The following is a 14,868-nucleotide window of genomic DNA, read 5'->3' on the forward strand; positions in this document are numbered from 1 at the left end:
AAGTGACAAGGGATTATGGTTAAGCCGTCATGAAGCTTATGTATCACATTAAGATGTATTGAATAATGAGATATTTACAAAGATGCATCACGTAATTACATATGACAAGTACTTGATTTAATATATAAGTGTCACACGTCGGGTCATTACTGTAGATCCTAAGCAGATTCCTTCACTTGCATTCATGAAGTATGAATAAAATGTTCATTAGATTCAAAATACCATAAGTAATTAAATATTTTTTATAATTAATATATATTAATTTAGGTTTACTTTCTAATTTAACATTAATATTTTATTAATATGAGGTTGACTTGTTGCTATTGGAGGATCGAGAGGCCGTATACATGTTTTACAATATTAAAGAAGAAAATAAAAGATACATTTTATGTGTCTCGGTGGTTTAATGTTTGACGCGGTAGATTGATACTTTAAAGATAGTTTAACTCTTGATGATGTTGTGGTAGAGTACGAGGCCACTCGGGTCGAGGCAGAAACAAGATCCATTAGTGCTTTTAACTCTTGATGATGTTATGATAGAGGACGAGGCCACCCGGGTCGAGGCAGAAGCAAGATCCATTAGTGCTATCGATGAGCCTGGATAATTTAATAGATAACGTAGATGTAGATAAATAAATGGATTATGTTGATATATTTTGGGATTTTAATTATTAGAATGTTATATTATTTAAGTATTTGAGATCATTTTGGTTGTATATATGTTTTTTTTTACTTGTGTTCCTGCGGTTACTTGTAATTATTAAATGTGAAAATTTGTTATATTTAATTATTATGGTTATTTGCATGTTTTCGAGACAAAACTTTAATTCATATCGAGGTTTAAAAACCACAATATTTAAGTTTAAAAACCACAATATTTAATTACTATACAGGAGAAATTCTATTAAAATCTTGTAAAAATTGAAAAAAAATTTACCCTTGAAAACGATCAACTAAATCAAATGTGATATTAACAAACTAAATAACAAATCTCAGAAGAATCATTTTATGCTAGATTAAGATGTCAAGAAATTTACTGTGAGAATTTTTGTAAAATGATTACTGGAATTTAATGCATAGCGAGGTTTAAAAACTGTAATATTTAATTAATAACACTGTTAAAAAAAATGCAATATCAGTTAAATATGAGGATTTTAAACAGTAGAATATTATATTTCACAAAAACACTTTGAAGAGGCTTTGTTAATTCAGAATCTCTTTTTAATTTGGATGCTTAATGCCGAATTTGCCCTTTGTTTTTATTTTTGTTTTTGAAAAGAAAGATAGAAAGCTGATGACGGGAGAGCTCTCCTCCCTCCTTTTGCCCCCTCCCCTCCCTCCTCTCTGCAGCGCGCGAGATTCGGGGGGGTATTAACTGTTAAGCCCCTGTGGGTCTGCTTACCCCCCACCCCCTGTTTATCTCTGTGTATGTGTGTTTTTTTCAAGTGGGGGGCGCAGAGGAAGTGCTGGTGGTCATAGCCGCCAGCTATACCTCGTTTCGGAGGCAAGACACAGAGACCATTTATTTCTTGTATCTGTAAATTTATCTCCAGTCTCTTCTCTGGGTGGTCTATGTGTACTCCACACGTGGTTGTCCTGCAATAGGTCATCACAAACAGTACAAGTTTGGTCAGATTGGATCAGAGACTCTTTTCACTGTTTACCGTTGAAATTTCGTACTCTTCACTAACAGTCTACTTCTAACATGTTCTCTCCCTCGCAGCACCGCTCTCTTGCACAGCAGTGCCATGCCATATGTAGCAAGCACTGTGTACACATGAGGTCATTACTTTTATGAATACTTAATTCCTTGGTGCCTGGAAAGGTTTTGGATGGATTATGTACATCCCTCTTGTTTGAAAGACGTGCCTGTTTCTTCGTGACTTCAAGCTGTCTCTGCCAAGAAATGCATCCTTATTTTTAAAGGCTTCTGGTTTAAATTAATCTTGCAAAGACCTGTGAAAGGTGAGATGGAGATGCATTCGATTAGGAAAAAATGAGCTTAAAAATACCACCAGTTTATTAATTATGCTCTCAAAACTTCTCACGTTTTAAATAAGTAACAGGCAGTTAGTTGGAGTTGGACCCAATTTCTTTTTTGTCAATTTTATTGTCTGATTAAAATTTTTAGGAAAATCAAATTAATCAGGATTAAGAATGTTTTAACTTATGAAATGATTAGTAATTATTGAAAAAATTAACTGTGATTCGCTTTTAATTTTCATGTAGTGACCTCTTAGTGTCTTATTGGCTGGTATTCTAACACTTTTAAAATTCTTAATTAACTAGTTAATTAAATAATAATTTTAAACACAAATTATTTTGTTTATCAAGGATTTGGCTAGAATTTGAACCAGAACTTAATGCATCGTTTACCTAAGTGAACAACAAGTTATCTATTTTATTAATATTTCCCATACACGTGTATAGAATGATCAATTTATTATTTATATTTTATTTTTTATTGAAACTTACTCTTACAATTATAGTAAGTTTTTATTTAAAAAACAATGCTTTTGATAAAAAAAATATATTTTACCAGGATAAAAAAAAATACATGATCAATAAAAATGAATTTTTAATTAAAAATATAATTTTTCCTTTTTATTTGAAACCATTAGAATCTTTACAATTTCTTTTTAAATTATCATTACTTTTCATTCAATAAATCATGCTACTGATAACTTCTTTTTTTTTTTTTTTTTATCGAAACAAAGAGAAGTTCTCAGATAAGAAAGGTTTTATTTTAAAATATATATATTTTAATAATTTTGTTTTTTTAAGAATATATATTCAATGGTTGTAAAATTAAATAAAAAATAGATTTTAAAAAAACTGCCCCGTAACCCTGTACGATCATTATAACTAGTTTGAAACTAGTTGAAAAGGTATATATGAAGCATGAAGATCAAACAAAGTACAAATAATTCAGGGGGGACAATTGCCTGTATTCTTTATTCATCTAGTTTGGCTCGCACTCACTTCCCCAGCCATCATTCCATTGTCAAGGATTTATTGCAAGAGTGGATTAATTACTTATCTTTACATAAATGCGGAGAGTATTATATGTTTAAAATTTGATTAAAAAGATATTTAATATAAATTTACGAGAACTAATATAAAAATATCATAATTAACTGTTAAAATTCAAAATAAGAATGTTGAATATTCTTTCTGTCTATTTTTATTTATTTATTTGAAAGCTGTTAATTAAAATACCAACATCAATAAATAACAAAAAATATCATTCCACTATATATTATATTTTCCAACGCATCCGTGAAATTATTACAAGTGTTTAAGATAGAAAAAAGATCATCCCGAAGGCATTTGTTCAGGGCCATGAATTGCCATCGAATAGGCAAGTGACACATCCCGATTCCCATGATCAATAACAGTTAGCGACTAGAAATTTTGGCCTTTTCATTATAAAAAAAACGAGATATTTTTTTTTAAAAATAAAATAGCCAGCACATCCACTGTGCTCGCTACCGAAGTGGTTTCTCTACCGATGCACCGTGATTACTGCGAGATATTTGAGAATGCAGTAAATATTATTTATTTAAAAATAAATTAAAATAATTTTATATTTTTAAATTTTATTTTTACATCAACATAGTAAAATGATTAAAAAATATTAAAACAAAATTTTTTAAAATTTTAATAAAAAAACAAGTTGCTTCACAACCTCAAACGACTTGATAATACATTCACAGTTTCAAATTAACTATTTTTAAATCATGTAAAACTATAATTTAGCCTTTACATTTTTTTTTACATTATTTTGTTCTTGTAATTCTAGATATTTATGCTTTGATTTTAAATTTTATTTTTATTATAGATTAGTTTTAAGTACCGAGAGAAAAAAAAAGATATATAGTTGAAAAAGGAAGATAATAGATTTCATCTTGTCACTTTTAAAGCATAAAAAGATTAATCTTGATGTCAATAATTTTATCTTAATAAGAAAAGTTTAATATAAGTGATTTTACCCTTTAACATTATCAAATAAAAAGATCACATCGGTTTGAATTTTTATTTTTAGACTGATTAAATAATATTTTAGGTTTAAAATGAGATTATTAGATTTTTATGATGCTTTTTAGATTTTTCCTGTGACAATTCAGTTGGGATTTTGGGTCTGGGATTCAAATTACCCAAACCTCTGTTTTTTAACTATCTTTAATGACTGAAATTTGTTGCAGTGGACCGTTTATATATATTTTTAAAAAATTAAGATGACATGTTATTTGTTGAAGTTAAAGAAAAGAAACAGACACACAAATCTGGCGTTTTCCCCTTTTAATCTCAGGCACGAGAGCCTATAATTTAAAAATTATACGATTATACAATACTACTTTACAAATAAGACTATAGGTTTTTAATGACAATGTTAGCAATTATTTTATTAAATATTATGTATGAAACCAATATGTATATGTTTGCAAGTACAAAATTTATCATGAATATTCATTGAGATTAATAAAGTGCATAATTTTTTTTGTAAAGTTTTTATACAATACTGAATACTGTCAAAATAATTATTCCTTTATTTCACACTTAATAGAATAAAAATAAAAATACCATATATATATATATATAATTCAAGTAGAGAATGTTTTATATCCATTCATTACAAAAAATAACATGGTTTACACAATTGTATCTTGATAGTTTCTTAAAAGCATTTTTCATGGCATAGACATTTCGTTCCCAATTTTTAATGAAAATAGTTTATGCATCATATATGATGATGAAATTTTTTTTATAAATTAAATAAATCTGTTTAGAAGCCTAAACATTTTTTTAAATACAAAAATTTTAAATTAAATAATATTATTTATTAACTGAAATAGAAATTCAAAACCTAACGCGAGCAATTAATATAGTTCTGGTTGATGCTTATTAATTGCATGCATTTTTATCCATGCCCTCTCCATTTGTAGAGAGTAAAAAGGAAAAAGAATAGTTTGGGAAGGGCAAAATCCAAAAAGTTACACTAAAATAGGGTGAAAACTACAACGTCCGTGAATAACAATAATAATAAATATAACGTCCGTGAATAACAATCCATACAATCTCCTTGCCAAATCACCTGGCCTTTCTTGCCTTTATATTTTTCAATATTTCTTTTTTCTATCACCAAAAAAGTCTTGTCACCCACCCAAGAAACGCAGCCCTTAGCCGATTCCGGTTTAAAAGCTATATCCTGACCTCAACCTTCTCCTCTACTCCATGCGAGACCACTTCTTTCTATTTTTGCTCCTCTGATTTGCCATTTGTTTTTCTTCTCATCTCGACATGTCAAGGTCTAGGTGCAAATTCCCTTCAAGACCCTCTCTAACACACCAGAATACAATTTCCTTGCCCAGGACATGACTCTCAACCCATATAATTAGACAAAACATCAAAAACTTGTAGTTTTTCTTTGGCTCTAGATGATTGGGTGTCTCCACCTTCTAGTGTTTATTCGTGTTTATAGCTGTTGCTTTAGGGTTTTAGGCTTTACTTGATTTCTGGAGTGGTCATTTTCATATCCGTTTCCACAACTGGGTTTGTCGAGAGAGATGGAGGACTACAATCAAATGAGTGAAAACACGACTCCGAGGGGAAATTTCTTGTATGCTTCACAACTTCTTGCACCTAATTCCTCGCCTTATGGGAGGACCAGTAGTGGCTCTACCGTGAGCAATCAGCAGACCCAGATGCCTTTAAATCCTTTCCATCTTCAATCAAATGATCAGTGCTTCCAATCTGATACACATCCTATAGTGAAAACTGAAGCCAGCACTTCACATGCTCAAAAATTTCACTACCCTCTATTGAGAGGGTACCAAACAATTAACCAGCAGCAACAAGGAAGTGAAAGCTCTAGTGAAGTTGAAGCCATCAAAGCCAAGATCATAGCCCATCCTCAGTACTCTAACCTCATGGAAGCTTACATGGACTGCCAAAAGGTAAGCACATGTATAGAAGAAGAAACGAAAGTCATTTCATCAAATTAAATTCATTTCAGTAGTAGCAATGGTTTCTCTCCTCTCATCTCTCTTGCTGCTACACTGTATATGCATTTAGGTGGGAGCTCCGCCTGAAGTAGTAGCTCGGCTTGCAGCTGCTCGTCAAGAGTTTGAATCAAGACAACGGTCTTTTATCACTTCAAGGGACAATTCGAAAGACCCAGAACTAGATCAGTTCATGGTGATTGATTGATTTTGTTATTCTACCTCTAATCTTGCTGGAAGTCTCTTTATCTAGCTAATTATAGGCTCTCTCTCTCTCTCTCTCCCCATCTCTCCACGCACACACACGCGCGCGCGCACACACACACAGAGACACACTACGGTGTTATTTTATTTGGTTTTTGAGTCAAATACTTGCCTGTATTGTTTGAATTGAAAAACAGGAAGCTTATTACGACATGCTAGTGAAGTACCGTGAGGAGCTTACAAGACCTATACAAGAAGCCATGGATTTCATGCGAAGAATCGAAACTCAGCTTAATATGATCTGCCATGGTCCCTTGAGAATCTTCAATTCTGGTACTTCCTCTCTCTACTATGCACGCCTGTAATGATCTCAAGTGAGAAGTATCCCTTTCAAACAAAATATTATATCCTATCATGGAAAGGAACGGACGAATCCACTAGGTTTCATTGTTGCAGAGATGGGTTTGATTTGGTTTTGCTTGCTACACTACAGAAACCGATATTCTTACTGCTCATTACTTGATAGGGGAAAAGAAAGTAAAATTCCTAGACCAACCTATATGTCAGGATCTCCTCCTTTCATGAGGCAACATTTCCTATCCCTAATGAAGCGTACCCTGACCAGGATTGCGCCTTCCAATAATGATATTATGGTCACTGTGTACGAGTAACCTAACAGCCACTAGTACTAGATTAGCAAACCCTAATCACGAGTCTATAGTAATTGGATTTGGATTTTCTTTGTATCTTACATATAACAGTACTAGTATCTTCCTATATCTCCAAGAAAGCTACTAAGGCAAAACGCACTACATGGTTCTGAACAATGATATATTACACGTTTGCTTCTCTTATAGGCTGGCTTTTTAGGGGTCTGTGATGTCTGACAAAGTCATCCTTTAAAATTTAGGGTTTTCTTACCAAAATCTAGACTTGATTACTTCTAATAAGTCTGTTTCTACAGGAGTCAATTTTTTTTTTTGGGATATACTATAACAAGACCTCGAGATAGATTTGCAGAATTGTTTCTGTCATTTCCAAGTTGTTCTTTGCTTTTCTGTAAAAGAATAGTATTTGATTTTGTATTGTAAATTGAAGAACCTAGGATGCTGTTCCAATCAGTGCTACCCCATGTAGCCTGTACGGCCATGTCGGAATAAGTTTTTACTTATTTTATTCAATTTTTCATATATAATACTTCTACATGTCTCGTCTTTTCTTGGTTTTTATTTCTTTTTAATTATTTTGCTAACACCTTTCTTTAGTTTTTTAAACAGATGATTTAATTAATAATCGTTCCAAATACATCTTGAACTCTTACTTTCTATCAAAAGTATGATGTCCTTGTAAAAAAGAAGAAGTATAATATTATTGGTTTTTTCACTAATGAATGGATCCAATGATTTTATCATTTTTCACTAATGCTTCAGATAACTTTCTTGTTCGGAAAGATGGATAGAGACGATGAAGGAAAGAAATAGTCATTTCTATCATTCCTCACTTGTGGTTTATGGTCTATCCATTATGAACATATCAATCCTTTTTCGTCTTCTTCCTGATCATTTTTTAAATGATCCATCCCTTCTAATTATGAACAGACCCTTAGCCCCCCCATCTCTTCTAATTAGTTCAGGAATGGTTGTGTTGTCAGGGAGTAACATTTTCGTACACATTTCTTGATGGTCTAAAATCCTATTTATATCCTCTCTTTTTTTGGACTTACTGTATGGTAGGAAATAGACAACTATAAGTGTTGCTTTGATGACTTAATTTAATATCACATTGTAATTCCTTGTGCTCCTGTTTTAATCTGATGGGTATTGTGAGTCTGATTGCTTTGAACTGATGGATTTGTTTTGTAGTTTTGCAATCTACTAACATCTTGTTTTTACAAATTTCAAGCCGGTGTTATTGAATGTGGATTGAACAATATCGAACCTAATCAAATTTTTACTCGGTACCACAATATTTCTCTCGACTCTTGACTAGAAAAGGAGGCAAGATGTTTGGTTCTGTGTATTCATGTTTGCCATGGGAATTGATAGCCATTTGCTTTTGGTTTCAATTCATTACGAGAAGTCAGCGTACATTGTTGGAACTAAACGCGATTAAGTGTTTCTTGTTCTTCTACCTCATTTTCTGTATAAAACTCGTAGTGACTTGCGAATTCTTGTCATTGGTATGATCAGCTTCTCATGGAAATGAGCAAACTAACCATAATTGAGAGAAATCTAATCATAATTATTGCTAGATACAAGGTAAAGCAACTTCAAATGGTACTGCATTTCATTAGCTTAGTTCATGAGTAATGTAATAGAATTTAGCGTTCTTTCGTTGCATATTTTTCTCTTGATGACATTTATATTTTCTTTTTTTGATAACAACCGAGATGATATATTAAAGAGCTAGAGATTGACAAACTAGAAAAAATTAAGAGAAGGTCCTCTTGTTTTTTGGGTGGAAAAAATAGGCTTCCATTAATTGCTTATTAATCGTTGTACACTAAAGCAAAGGAGAGCGCGTTATTCATTTTTGTCTATCTCGAGCTTTTCTGCGTAACTATCCTTATTGACAGCCTGAGTTCTAACAGGTGCTGTTTGTGGAACTTTGTATTCTATTCTTTTTCGTTCCGGGTGGTGCGATCCCTTCATTTCATCTTTTCTTAGCAGGATTTTTAGAATCCTCTCTTACAGCTGGGAAAGAACATTCCCTTGCAAAAACAGCCTAGGAAGGGTATTGAACTTTTGAATCTGTCCACCTCATTTGATCTGATATATAGCTTTCAACTATATGTACTTCATGTTGCTTTCTGTTATAGCGAATAATTGTCCAATGTACTTGTTAGCTTCTCCATTTTTTATGCTCTTTTACCCTTGGCTCTTTGGTTATCTAGCTATTGATGTACTGGTGGCTCTTCTCTACTGTGAGTCTAGTTGCTATTAGATAACGGGTGCCATGATCATGTTCATTGTCTTTGCATCGAATTTTAACGTATGTGAACCACGAGATCTATGAAAAAAGTGAAAGAAGAGTGAGCGCAAGAGCCCAGCACTGCTTGTGATTAGAATCAACTTCATCAAAAGCTCAACTAATACTGTTTAATTGTATGGTTCATTGTGCTCACTATCTTCAAATTTCATTCTTGTGATTTTTGTTGCAAGTCAATACTCAGATCTAGATCTTTTTTCTGCTTAATGGTAGTGTTTTCCTTGAAAAAACCTGCGTTCGTTTTGTATTGCTAGTGTTGGGTGTGGGTGTGCAATGCTACAGTTTACTGGCCTAGAACCTCTCCATATGCAACTAGCAAAATGCTTGTATTTATCACTACTCCCATCTTGTGTCAAGTGTGGATTGCTATTTGAAGCAGATAATATTTATTATTCGGTGCATTTGAATCATTTAGGTATTAATTAAACATGATTCTAGTGTTCAAGTTCCTCTGATACAAGATTATTGATTCCATTTTTACATCTTCCCCCAAGTCATCCTAGACTGGTGGGATGGAAATGAAGCATGTTGTTGAGAGGAGTGTTGAATTTCACATGATTGCATCCGGAAAGGATAGTGTATTCTGTTTAAACAATAGTCAGTCAAGAAAGAAATGCATTTCCAATTTTCAAACTACAAGCCGTGAAGGATCAATGCAGGTTGTATTATTTATGGCCAGGCTTCTCTCTCCTTATTTTAGTGGGAGACATTTCTAAGTGTTGAAGAAACTCATTTAGGATCTCTCGCATATATGAGAGGAAAAAATCGAAGTCAATATGGGGGTAATTAGTGGTGTAAATTATCAAGAATTCATCGTGTCTTTTCATAAATCCCAGGAACTTCGCAGTAGGATTGTGCATGACTTTATTATCTGTCTGCATTTTCATTTTATGCGGATACTTTTTGTCCTATTTTTGTTCTAGTCCAACGAAGTGTCATTTTATATGGGCTTTTTGTTTATCAAATGCACAGATGACAAGTCCGAGGGTGTCGGCTCATCAGAAGATGATCAAGACAACAGTGGAGGGGAGACTGAACTACCTGAGATTGATCCCCGTGCTGAAGACCGAGAGCTAAAGAACCACCTATTGAGGAAGTATAGTGGTTATTTAGGCAGTCTCAAGCAAGAACTATCTAAGAAGAAGAAGAAGGGAAAGCTGCCAAAAGAAGCCAGGCAGAAGCTACTCAGTTGGTGGGAGCTACACTACAAATGGCCATATCCTTCAGTGAGTGGATACTTGTCAAAACTCGTTTTCCTCGACCACTCTCTTGAAAGATCTACCTTGACATCTAGATTAGTGCTATGATAAACTTCACATAACTATACAAGCACGTGGTTTTTTCATGAGATATATTAATGCTTATTTGTGATGGCTGACAGGAGACGGAGAAGGTGGCATTAGCTGAAACAACTGGTTTGGACCAGAAACAAATTAATAATTGGTTCATTAATCAAAGGAAGCGACATTGGAAACCATCTGAAGATATGCAATTCATGGTGATGGATGGCCTTCATCCTCAGAACGCAGCTCTCTATATGGATGGCCACTACATGGGTGATGGTCATTATCGGCTGGGTCCATGAGTGTCAAGCTTCATGCTTTATTCTTAATGTTAGTTTCATTTAAGGCCTAGCGTGGAACCAGTTATTCATGTCTTTGGTATTAATAGCGAAACTTAGGTTATGTCCTTGGAAACTAAAACTATACTGCTCGTTTCCTCACGAGAAATATCATATCTATGATCTTGTGTAGCTTGCCTGGATGTAGCTGAGATCATTGAGATCGATGGCCGCTGTTATTGTGTCGATTACATTGCTGTGGAGCATCCTCATTGGTGTTCTTAAATTCTGAAATCTTTAGAAGACGTTGAGTTCTTGCGTGTAACTTGGCTGACAATGCGTCAGTCCAAGAGTATGTAATGAGTAAAATAAGTAGGAGATAGGTTGTGACTTTCAGAATGTTTCTCATAATAGCGTTCTGTAAGGACTATTTACAGCTGTCAAGTGTATAATATAGTCAGAAGCGGTGGATGTGATGAGGGTGCCATCTCTTAGCTTTCCTGTTTTCTTAGGAGGTTGCTTGGCCTGTGTGAAGCATCCAAATGGCGCAAGTTTTACGGACTGTTATAGTTTAAAATTGATCCATCAACTTGAATATCCTATAAATTAATATATGTTATTTTGTTTGGCAAGTGATGGTTCGTGTTTCTGTCTGTTGTCCAGCTATTCTTAATGGGATATGATACTCGTGGTGGTTGTCGTGGAACGGTGGTGAATCCATTTGATCATTATATTTATCGTTCTCTTTCTACTTAATTTACAATATAATTACCCAGCATCTCATAGTTAGGTCAATGATTAAGGCAGCAATGTCGACGTTTATCCGTATGCTGTTGATCGTAGCGGTGTTTAAGTAAACCGATTGGTAGTGATGCGATCGAATTATAAAAACAATGAAGATTATAAAAATAATGAAGGGTTGTTTTTTAAAGTATTTTTTATTAATATAACATGAACCTTAAAAATTTTCTCCCTTTCCCATTGAAAACAGCCGCCAGCCGTTCCTTCTCTCTCGTTCCACCTCTCTGTGTCCTTTACAGATTACCTCCTCTGTCATCTCCCCGTCTTCCACTGCCTTCTCTCTCTCGTTATCTTCTTTTCATCGAAGACCCATTCTAATCCATTGGCGCCATTGCATGTGATTCACTCCACCACAACATCTCCTGCTACAATCATCAAACAGGTTTGGAAAACAATGCCTTTTTTCTCTTTGTTTTTGTTATTTTGTTATGCATTTAGGTATTCAACTGAATTTTTAAGTTTTTGTTCCTACTTCCAACCTTTTATCCTACCACTTGAGGTGCAACCCATGTTTAAGTTTTTCTTCTTTTGACGGGTTCATGTATTTTTCGTGTTGGCAAAGCTTGTATTTTTTTCGAGGCTTTTTTGAAATCGTAGGCAAACTTTATGTAAATATTTGGAATGTTGCTGAAATATTTTGGAGATAATAAAATTTTTAATATATGTGCTATACTCCTGATCTCCGTCGAGCATTACTTTCTAATGATCGATTCAACTTGATCATGAAGGAAAGTATATCAGTCAGGGACTTTAATGTGATTTTCATGTTTATAATTAAGCTTGTACTTTACTTTATATAAGCTTATATGGTCATGAGCAGGAGTAGTACTGCTGTTGCTGGATTTTGTGGATGCTGATGTTCCTGGAATTTGCACATCCTATATAATGTGAATGTTTCGGTTAAATTTATGCTAATTTGGATTTAAAGATAGTGATTTGTTTGGAGTTTGAAATATGTAATAAGTAATTTGTTATTTATAAATTTCTAGTGTGAATATTCAACACCTCACACTAAAGAGTTTAGACAAACAACAAGACGATCAATTAACGAATTATGTTGAATGAATTTGCATCTACCTTCAATTTAAGTAATGACATGTCTGTTATAATATGAGCAAATAAACTTGCAATTTTAGCTTAAAAAGATATAAAAAAATAAACAAAAGAAGAAATGGATGAAGCTCAATCTAATATATATCCGTTTTAAAAATAAAAAACCAAGCCGAATAATGGTACAATTTCAACTAGTTTTAACTCAAAAAACCGACTTTGATCAAACCGAATTAGTTCAGGCTGTGTTCGTTTCCAGAAAAGTGGTTTCCGGGAAACCACTTTTTAAACTTTCCCATGTTTGTTTGTCGTTAAGAAAGTTAGTCAACGAAAAATATTTTTCGATAAACAAAAAGCACTTTCCGGTCAAAGAAAAATTTAACTTAGTTTCCAGGAAAGTGTTTTCCTTTTATTTTTGGGTAGAAAACACTTTCATTCTCATTTTTTATTATTATTTATTTTTTAGATTTGATCTCTATTATTTTGATTATTATTTATTTTATTTGAGATAATTTATGAAAAAAAAATTTCAATTTCATTCTCATTTAACTTTTTAATTTGTAACATTTATTCCTCATTATTTTAATAAACTTGAAAAAAAATAAAATATTAGTAAATTATTTTTCAGCTCATTTTCCATGACATAACCAAACATTGAAAAATGTTTTCTAACTTATTTTCCATTACACTATCAAACATCAAAAAATAATTCACTTTCCAAAAGAAAGCTACTTTCCAGCAAATAAACGAGGCCTCAATTTCAAATGGTTTTAGTGCAATTTGGTTTATTTTTTTAAAAAATTATATCTACCAATTCTGTGATTTTGGGTCGTACTATAAATACCATGGTTGATTAAATAGTTGAAAAGCTTACAATCAAGTATTAAGTACAAGAATTTATATAGTTCAAATTTCAAACACTCTCAAAACAAGAAGTTCATCAATGGACCTCGACGAGTTCCATGTCGTTGATGTATTTGATCATTCAAGAATTAGAACTCGAACAATGGTAGAAATACAAGACATAAGTTTTGCATTGCTGTGACTTATGATGAACTCTAAAATCAAGGATATGTCTATGAGTTGGCTGTGAAGACCACTAACTAATAGAGACGAGAGAGGATAAAACCCTAATAATGTAGATTTAACAACAGTAAAAGAAACTAATCAAAAGAGAGCTTGCGAGGAGAAACTTCGATGGAATATGGTGACTAAGTAGGCTATATGATAGTGTTTGGTTATTATTTTGAGATATAAGAGATAGAGATAGAAGAAATAGAAGAGACAAGATAAAAAATAAAATAGAGACAAAATTGTGTTTGGTAGTGATGTATACGATAAAATGATTGATTCTTTATCCTATTTGGTTACAGTGAACAAGACTTGATAAAATATGAAAAAATTTATTCTACCCTTAATATGTTTTGTTAACAAACTTATATATTTTTTAAAAAAATTTAGATATTTGTTTACTTTAATTTATACTGAGTGTTGAAATTGATAATATTATAATGATCTTCGTTATAAAACAAAGATTGACTTGACGAGTTCATCTGAGGCTTGAACTATTCTGAGTTTAAGAAACAAATAGAAGAAGGATTGATTTGTCCTAATCTAGTCAAAAACCTTGGTCACAACCCAAGCTAAAACATAGGTAAAGGACCTATTGACTTTTGGAAGAAAACATTTGGTCAAAACAAGGTTTATTTGATTTTTTTTTAGGTTAGTCGAGTTGATCTTCCTGACCCGTAACTCTATTTGTGATTTGAACCTTTCCTCGGGTTAATTTCAGATTCATGTTTAAAAAATATGATAATAACCATTTGTATCCATATGTTGACTCTCCTGACCTGAGACCCGGACCTTGCCCTATTCAACCCTCAATTTGGGTTTGAGAACTATGATAATAACAATTTTTATCTTGACGTCAACCTGAGTTGACCCTCCTGATTTGTAACTTAGGTCTTGTCTTGGGTTGACCCTCGAATCAAGTTCAAAAACTATGATAATAATTATTTTTATTGTATGTTGACTTGGGTCAACCCATGTTGATCATTCAAACACGTCACTTAGGCTTTCTCCAGGTTGACTCTCGAGTAAAGTTTTAAAATTATGATAATAACTATTTTTGTTCTTATGTTGACTCTGGTCCACAGTCAACTCCACTCATGACCCGAGCCTTGCCTCGAATCGAGTTTTAAAACTATGATAATAACCTTTTTTATTCTTACTCTGATTCGGGTCAGAGCGACCCTTGACTTG

The 14,868-nt window shown here is 33.0% G+C and overlaps 1 protein-coding gene and 1 long non-coding RNA gene across 2 annotated transcripts; both read left to right on the forward strand.

The window, feature by feature from the left end:
* The first annotated feature begins 5,111 nt into the window (after nucleotides 1-5,111).
* On the forward strand, nucleotides 5,112-11,387 carry LOC133692873 (homeobox protein knotted-1-like 2). Its single transcript, XM_062114038.1, has 5 exons — nucleotides 5,112-5,957; nucleotides 6,076-6,198; nucleotides 6,404-6,539; nucleotides 10,167-10,420; nucleotides 10,576-11,387. The coding sequence occupies exons 1-5, from the start codon at nucleotides 5,568-5,570 to the stop codon at nucleotides 10,777-10,779; spliced, it is 1,107 nt and encodes a 368-aa protein (XP_061970022.1). The 5' UTR covers nucleotides 5,112-5,567; the 3' UTR covers nucleotides 10,780-11,387.
* Nucleotides 11,388-11,667: 280 nt separating this feature from the next.
* LOC133690648 (uncharacterized) lies at nucleotides 11,668-12,644 on the forward strand. Its single transcript, XR_009841487.1, has 2 exons — nucleotides 11,668-11,938; nucleotides 12,377-12,644. It is a non-coding gene; the product is annotated as an uncharacterized LOC133690648 (long non-coding RNA).
* The last annotated feature ends 2,224 nt before the right edge of the window (nucleotides 12,645-14,868 follow it).

Source organism: Populus nigra, chromosome 4 (assembly GCF_951802175.1).
Source record: "Populus nigra chromosome 4, ddPopNigr1.1, whole genome shotgun sequence".
NCBI lineage: Eukaryota > Viridiplantae > Streptophyta > Magnoliopsida > Malpighiales > Salicaceae > Populus > Populus nigra.

Coding starts and splice junctions, on each gene's coding strand:
- LOC133692873 (XM_062114038.1), top strand. CDS start 5,568: ATGGAGGACTACAATCAAATGAGTGAAAACACGACTCCGAGGGGAAAT. Junction 6,199..6,403: donor CAGAACTAGATCAGTTCATG/GTGATTGATTGA, acceptor ATTGAAAAACAG/GAAGCTTATTACGACATGCT. Junction 6,540..10,166: donor CTTGAGAATCTTCAATTCTG/GTACTTCCTCTC, acceptor TCAAATGCACAG/ATGACAAGTCCGAGGGTGTC.